Source organism: Lactuca saligna, chromosome 1, assembly GCF_052625555.1.
Source record: "Lactuca saligna cultivar CGN05327 chromosome 1, ASM5262555v1, whole genome shotgun sequence".
Lineage (NCBI taxonomy): Eukaryota > Viridiplantae > Streptophyta > Magnoliopsida > Asterales > Asteraceae > Lactuca > Lactuca saligna.
Genome location: NC_136417.1, coordinates 58,644,804 through 58,653,017, shown reverse-complemented (window position 1 = coordinate 58,653,017; position 8,214 = coordinate 58,644,804). Strand labels below are relative to the sequence as shown.

The following is an 8,214-nucleotide window of genomic DNA, read 5'->3' as shown; positions in this document are numbered from 1 at the left end:
TTCTTAAAATGAAAAATCTTATCCCTGTTTTTGGGACGTTACATGGATAATTCTAAAGGGTTTACGAGAATGTTATTCGTAAATGGATTGATGATTTCTTTCTTCTAGATTGCAATAATGTTAGTAAATGGGATCCTTGTGTGTGTAGGAAGGTTAACACCTATATGTGGTGATTATTACCAGATTGGTTGCCTGTGAGACAAAATCTAGTTGATAAAGAAATTGATGTTGATATGGTGTTATGTTCGATTTGTTTGGGTGATACGGAAGATATGGAGCATTTGTTCTTGAAATGTGAAGTAGTGGTTAGAACGTGGAACAAAATCTCTAGATAGGTTGGTGTTAACCACCATATAATGGATTTGATTTCAAAGCTGATGGCGTAGGCGGTAAGGGTGAGCAAGAGTAGCAAAATCCGATCTGAACAAGAACTGGTACCGTACGACACCGTTTATGTAAATATGAGACGATATCCGATACTCTAAAATTTTACGAAATTCTAGATTCAGTACTGTCAGTACCGGTGCTAGTACCGAAAATTGGTAACATAAACTTGGTACTAGTACCAATAATGTTAGTTCGATTTAGTAATGAATATTGAGTTTTCATCCAACTAGATATTCAAAATCTCGGTTTGGTACTGATTTTGTCCGATACTCGTAAACACAACATGATTGGTGCTTTGGTGTTTTAGAAACAACCTAGTGTTTAAGAAAAGAAAAACATATTATTTTAACTAGTTTGTTTATAAAAACCACAAATGTATGATTAATTGAATTGATTAGTTAAAAAAACTCAATCCATGTCTTTACTTTGCAATTCTTCTTTTATTTATATTATTTGAGTGATAATAAGTCTACGAATATAATTATTCAAATCTACTGACATTAAAATAAACTATATAAAAACTATAGTAACGAATGATTTAAATAGTACCTATATGTTATCCATCTTAATTTGATTTGATAATGTTAAAGGCCCCCCCCTTTTTTTTAATTTATAATTTTCCTAAACGGTAAAAGTGTATATTAAACCAAGATTAGAAAAGCTAGAGAACCAATGACAACCACCAAATCACCCATGCAAGGTTAGAGTCAACAAAGTATTTCCAGTTTCATAAAATTATAAAAAAGGTGATTCGGTCTTCCAATCTCTTACACACGCGTCTATACGAAAAAGTCAACTTTTTGACTCCTCACTTTCGTCATATTTCGCAGCTCTGAATCCCTATAAATCTAATTCAAACAGCAAACAAAGATACAAAGATTTATAATCAATCACCCCAAAACCCATCCCCCTACTTCACTTTAAATTCTCGTAGTAATTTCGTAAGAATAAAGTCGAAAATACAGCAACTCCATGGCCGGAGGAACTGACGGCAGATCTTTAGAGCAAACGCCGACATGGGCGGTTGCCACCGTTTGCTTCGTACTCATTCTCATCTCCATTTTTATCGAACAAATCATCCATATGATCGGACATGTATGTATAAATTACTACTCTTAACGAAATTTTTAAAGCTTTGAGTACTGTGAGTTTAATAGTTTTGAGTTTTTTGTAGTGGTTCAAGAAGAAACGAAAGAAAGCTCTATATGAATCCTTGGAAAAGATTAAAGCAGGTATTAATTTATCAGTGATGAAACTAGTGGTTAAGTTTAGTGTTTAGATCATTACGTTTTTTGTGTTAATTTGTGGGTTTTAATCCGTAGAGCTTATGTTGTTGGGATTCATATCGCTGCTGTTAACGGCGGGGACGACACCAATTACAAAGATTTGTATATCGGAGGGTGCTGCCAATTCTTGGCATCCGTGCAGCCGAGAAGAAGAGGAATCCGCCGGCGACAGCGGAGAGAGCCGCCGGAGGCTGCTCACTTGGTCAAAAATGGGCGACAGCACACGGCGAATCTTAGCTGGTAGTGGCGGCGATGACAAGTGTGCAGAGGTATGTCATTTCTAGCATAAAATATCAAAAAGACGTTTTGTCATTTTTTATACTAATCAAACTTGAAATTATTTATGGAGATTTTAGTTTGAATAACTGTATTTGATTTTTAAGAAATAAAATAACATTATATATGTAGAATGTACGGTTTTCAACAATTTGTACTTATTTTCAACAAGCTATGAAAACGGTTTTTTCTCATGGTTTCTTTTTCTAAATGATATGAGTTACCAAAGAAAATCTATCTATTTGATAAGTATAACGTCTGATTATTACCTTATAAAACTTTACTTTTTTTGTCTATTTATTTTGATAATTATTTCTAAAGTGTTCAATATTTGGATATATTTTCAGGGAAAAGTTTCTTTTATGTCGTATGATGGAGTTCATCAACTTCATATATTCATCTTCGCTCTTGCCTTATTTCATGTTATTTACTGTATCCTTACCATGGCTTTAGGACAAGCAAAGGTAAATTTGATTAATTTCACCTAATTACTTTATTCAATAAGTAAATTTTCTTTTGTCAAAATTAATCTTCACATATTATGAATTATTGGTGATATTTTATGCCATAATTTTATATATGTATAGATGAGAAGATGGAAGCATTGGGAGAAGGAGACAAAAACTGTAGAGTATCAATTTTCTCATGGTATGTGTAGGATAAACTGTATTACAGTTTATATATATTGTTACATTTAAAATAACTTATTCCAATTTAGTTCAATCTTTTTTACCATGTGATAATATCTACAAGTTATTCAACAAGAGATGAAAATAATTGCCATGAAGACTTTATAACTAAAACAATTGAAATAAAAATAGCATTATCTTTTACGTAATACAATTAAAAACTGATGACTATTCGCTCCATTTAAGGAAACTTTATCGAACGGAGCTCGTTTTTAAATCCAAATTGTTATTTGCACATGTAGATTGAAGCCCACAATTATATTTATCTGTATAAACTATTTACAAATGTGTGCATGTGCATGATTTACACTAATTTACACACACACATGTGTGCGTATATATATATATATATATATATATATATATATATATATATATATATATATATATATATATATATATATATATATATATATATATATATATATATATATATATATATATATATATATATATATAATTAATGGCTTATTTGCATGCAAACAGATCCAGAGAGATTTAGATTTGCAAGAGACACATCGTTCGGAAGAAGGCATCTAAATTTCTGGAGCAAGTCTCCGATTCTACTATGGATTGTAAGTCTTTTTGTCTTTGAATATATAATAGTTTTTATTAACTTATATCACTTTTTGTCTATAATATTGTCTTAGTTGGCAAATACATTATGCATGGCAACAAGATCCATAAATGAAAATAAAAACACGAAAATAAGTTGATTAAACTAATTATCAAAGACCTATATAAACATGTGATACTTATAGAAGACATCATAAGATAATATCGGTCTATAAAGTATCGTATATTTTAAACATATATTTTTTGTTTAATTTGAACTATGAAAAGACATGCATTTTTCATGAGCGTATTTATTGGTTATATTCTAAAATAAGATGTTAATTACGAAAATGCCGTATCGAAGATTAAATGATTGAACAAAGATTTATGCCATATTTATTTATTATGGTAATGATTTGTATATAATATTTTTTACGATTATACAACTGTATACAAGTCATTACCCCCATTTATTACGTATCGTTGCTAATTTATTATGATATTCGTTGTGATATAATTAATATGAGGAAAAAGGAAGTCAATTGCGTTAACGACCCCCTATCTTTAAAGACTTCTAAAACAACAAGAAATTAAATGTCAGTTTCCTTGTAATTAAGTGTCTTTTAAAGTCATGCAGTATTAATTACGTCTACAACGTACACTTGTCATTTTCGGATTCAATAAATAATTGGATTACAAACTTAAAAGGGATTTTTTCTTTTTAAACTATCTCTTGTGTTGTCAATGGAGGAATTTTTTTTCCTGAAAAACACTATTGAGACTAGGTTTGCTCCTTAAAAAAACTCGAAGTCGGGGTGTTTGTTAGAATATTGCGAGTAGAAATCCACTTTTTTTTTTTTTTTTTTTTTTTTTTTTTTTTTTTTTTTTTTTTTTTGTGTGGCTATTTTTAAGAAAAAAAAAAAGAAGGGAAGAGTCCAATTGATTTTACAAATTTAAAGAAAATATTCATATATGATATTTTGTTACAAATTCTAGATTATGCTATGATATAATGACATACTAATAATTTTTGAAGAACTACAATTCTTTGTTTCCATGTAATTTTAAAAACTATTTGTCAATCTTAATATAAGTTGGCAAATAACATTTGATGGTTACTTAATTAGATGTGAATATTTATCTATCAGAATGCTAAATGTTTACCATTTTCATTTTTATTTTATTTATTTTTGCTAATTGTTTCATTTTATAATTTCAGGTTTGTTTTTTCAGACAATTTTTTCGATCAGTCCCTAAAGTTGATTATCTTACATTGAGACATGGATTCATCATGGTAATTTTTTTATTAAGTTTTACTGTAGCACATTATGTAATATTATTAAAATTTAAAAAAAAAATCACATTTTGTAAAAATCAATTGTATTAAGCTTAATTTGTAAAAACAAAATCAATTTTGAATTATTATTGTAACTTTCTCCAAGCTAACATGTTTCAATATTGAGTTTAGGCACATCTAGCCCCACAAAGCCAATCAGGATTCGACTTTCAGAAATACATCAATAGATCTCTTGAAGAAGATTTCAAGGTCGTTGTGGGTATAAGGTAATTTTCTTTTTTATTAATTTTACTATATATAATAATATATTTTTTTATATTTAATTACTGAAAGTACAAAATCTAATTATTTATCTTCTTTTTCTCAACAGTCCACCGATTTGGTTATTTGCCATTGTCTTCTTGCTCTTTAATACCCATGGTGCGTTTAGCCGTTTATTGCAATCTTTTTTTATTTCAAATCAAAGTTGTTTTAATTATTTTTATTGCAATCAAAAAATAATTGAATCTAATAAGATTCAACTCTTTCTAATATTACTTATTTTTTGTCAAATTATTGACAAAATCTAATATTTTATTTCTTTTCGACAGGGTTGTATTCCTATTTGTGGCTACCATTCATACCATTGGTTGTAAGTATATCCAATTCAACAAATATTAATTAAACTACGTACTTTGAATTTTTATATTTCCTTTATTTGACTTCTAAAAATAATAATTTAATCACAGATTATTCTACTAGTTGGAACAAAACTACAAGTGATAATTACGAAAATGGGATTAAGTATTCAAGAAAGAGGAGAGGTCGTACAAGGTGTACCTGTGGTTCAACCTGGTGATGACCTCTTCTGGTTCAATCGCCCTCGTCTCATTCTTTATCTCATCAACTTTGTCCTCTTTCAGGTAACCTAGTATACACATGTACATGCATTAATACTCGTACCTCATGCTTCAAAAGTTGTACGTTTTCGTTCCATATACATAACATTTTTACTAAATCATTTTATTTTACGAATGTCACAGAATGCTTTTCAGATAGCTTTCTTTGCATGGACTTGGGTACGATTTATAATTTATAATTTGTAGCATCAATATTATTTCTCTTTTAAAATTATCTATATATATATTGTTCTTGTTCTGACATATTGTAATTATTTGTAAATTAAACAGTATGAATTTGGGTTAAAATCTTGCTTTCATGAACATACAGAAGACATTGTCATCAGGATCTCCATGGGGTGAGTATGGATTCATTTTGTTTTTTTCTAAATAAAATATAGTGAAAGACAAAAAGACCATCATTATCAACTATTAGCTATTAATCATTGGTGTTTTTGATTCGCTAGGATACTTGTTCAGATCCTATGCAGTTACGTTACTCTTCCTCTATATGCTCTTGTCACACAGGTAACTAATAATAACTTTAAATTTTACAAAATGAAGTAAACAATCTATATATTAAGACATGTTTTAATTTTTTATATCTCTATTTTTGTTACAAAAAAATAGATGGGATCGACTATGAAGCCAACAATATTCAATGAAAGAGTAGCAACCGCGTTAAAAACATGGCACCAATCTGCAAGAAAACAAATTAAAAGAAATAAAAAGTCAGGCCAAGTGAGCCCGATGTCAAGTAGGCCAGGGACACCTACCCATGGCATGTCGCCTGTTCATCTCTTACAAAACTACCGAACTGATATTGATAGCTTTCCACCATCTCCTCGAACTGCAAACTTTGATAGTGATAATTGGGACACTGATGGTTCACCCTCACCCTCCTATCACCAACGACGGGTTAATGAAATGTCGATAGTGCCACATGAGGTGGAATTGGGGAATAGAGAGCAAGGTAATGAGATCCATGATGCAAGTTCGTCACAATTGGCAATAGTTGTGGACACGGGTGCTAGTGAACAACATGAGGTGACGATAGGAGTTCCTAAAGAATTTTCGTTTGATAAAAGGAATATATGATATAGAAATGTAAGTAAAAGAAAATATGTTACCATTAGTTATTAGTTCTTTTGTTCATTCTATTGTAAAGAACGTTTATTTATACTAATCGATATGTATGGTTTCTTATTGTAAATTGATATTTTGTAAGTTGATTTGTTTAGAATGTGCTTAACTTGCGGATTTTTTTTGGAACAGTTGAATTTTATAAAGGGTTGTGTTTCGCGTACATGAATTTTTGAGCTTATTGCAATAGAGTTATTGGTGTAACCATTAAATTTTCACTTGTGTTTTTGTCCATCCATAAAAATAAAAAAAAGATTTGACTTTTATATCACTCATGATCAATGGCAACCTAGATGTTGTGGTTGTACATGCTTACAATCTAAGGTATCCGATTGAAAATTTTCTTTAATATTATAATACTAAAAAAATTAGAAAAAAAATAATAATACATCAAGTAAAGCATATTTGCATGCTACTAATCTGCTTCATGTTTTATTATATATCAATTAGAATTTAGATATCAATATAAACACATTTACATGTCTCCTATTGCGGATATTCCTTGATATCCTTTCCTAATCAATTCTCTTGTATATTGGAGTCTATGATTTACCCATTAAATAGATTCCATGTATAGCCCCTAGATTAGTGCACTTACTGTTGTATATCTCTAGTATAAATGTAGTCATGTAATTCATGTTTTATGCAATAGAATCAATACAGTTTTATGGTATCAGAGCTCCTTCTCCAGCGAGCATCTCTAAATTCGATCCTACTCTCATAAACCCTAATCAGCCGCCAATGGCTCCCTCAAACACCATCGATCAAATCACAGCCGTCAGTCACTTTCCGATTAAACTCACTACAACCAATTACCCAGTTTGGCGCAAACAAGTTCAATCATCACTAATTGGCCTTGATCTTGAGAACTTCATTACTGGTACTAACACACACACCAAAACAGTCACCGACAAAGACACTGCCACATCCAATCCAACCTACACAGCCTGGTACCACCAAGACCAAATCATTTTTAGCGCAATTCTCGGTAGTTGCTCTGACCCTATTCAACTAATCATCACTTCCGCCACTTCTGCCAAGGAAGTCTGGGATCGATTAAGCGTAAGCTATGCCAGTCAATCTCGATCTCGAATCATCTCACTCAAGTCCAAACTAGCCAAAAACCCAAAAGGAAGCCGCTCTGTTATAGAATTTCTTAATGATATGCGATTTATCTCTGATGAACTTGCGCTCGTACAAAGTCCTGTGCACGAAGAAGACCTTCTGGTTCATATCCTTAGTCAACTCGGTGAAGAGTATGGTCCAATCACGGCTGCCTTGAAGCTTCGTGTGACATCCCCAAAATCAAGGCCAGAAAAGACTGGTTTAATTTATGTTTTTTAAAATAATTTCACAGTAAATCCTTTTGATTTAAAAGAGTTGCGGAATTTATTCCCAAAAACAAAATATGATAAAATAATATTTATCAAAGCATTTCATCAAGAGATGCATTTTCATTATATAATTAAAACTCGGGATGTCATGTTCCGATACAGACCATAAAGCATAAATGATAACATTACAAGTCATTCAACAAATATATACATATACAGACTTGTAAAAAAAAAAAACAACTTGATGATTCATCCATCTTATGCCCTCGCGACACTACCTGTAATACAAATAAACTGAGTGGGTCAGGCTTGGGAGCCTGGTGAGCATATAGGGTTTTCAACCCATAATAAATAATTATATTTAATTTC

The 8,214-nt window shown here is 30.8% G+C and overlaps 1 protein-coding gene across 1 annotated transcript; it reads left to right on the top strand.

Moving 5' to 3' along the window:
• The first annotated feature begins 1,218 nt into the window (after positions 1 to 1,218).
• LOC145036960 (MLO-like protein 6) lies at positions 1,219 to 6,581 on the top strand. Its single transcript, XM_078985497.1, has 15 exons — positions 1,219 to 1,482; positions 1,562 to 1,619; positions 1,710 to 1,942; positions 2,297 to 2,413; positions 2,537 to 2,597; positions 3,125 to 3,213; positions 4,413 to 4,487; positions 4,662 to 4,756; positions 4,861 to 4,910; positions 5,081 to 5,121; positions 5,219 to 5,392; positions 5,513 to 5,548; positions 5,660 to 5,727; positions 5,836 to 5,896; positions 5,999 to 6,581. Exons 1-15 carry the CDS (start codon positions 1,360 to 1,362, stop codon positions 6,464 to 6,466), a joined length of 1,749 nt encoding a protein of 582 aa, XP_078841623.1. The 5' UTR covers positions 1,219 to 1,359; the 3' UTR covers positions 6,467 to 6,581.
• Positions 6,582 to 8,214: the final 1,633 nt, after the last annotated feature.

Bases quoted from the DNA above. Each gene is read 5' to 3' on its own strand.
- LOC145036960 (XM_078985497.1), top strand. From the start codon at position 1,360: ATGGCCGGAGGAACTGACGGCAGATCTTTAGAGCAAACGCCGACATGG. The intron at 1,483-1,561 runs GTATGTATAAAT...AGTTTTTTGTAG, and splicing joins TCATCCATATGATCGGACAT to TGGTTCAAGAAGAAACGAAA. The intron at 1,620-1,709 runs GTATTAATTTAT...TTTAATCCGTAG, and splicing joins CTTGGAAAAGATTAAAGCAG to AGCTTATGTTGTTGGGATTC.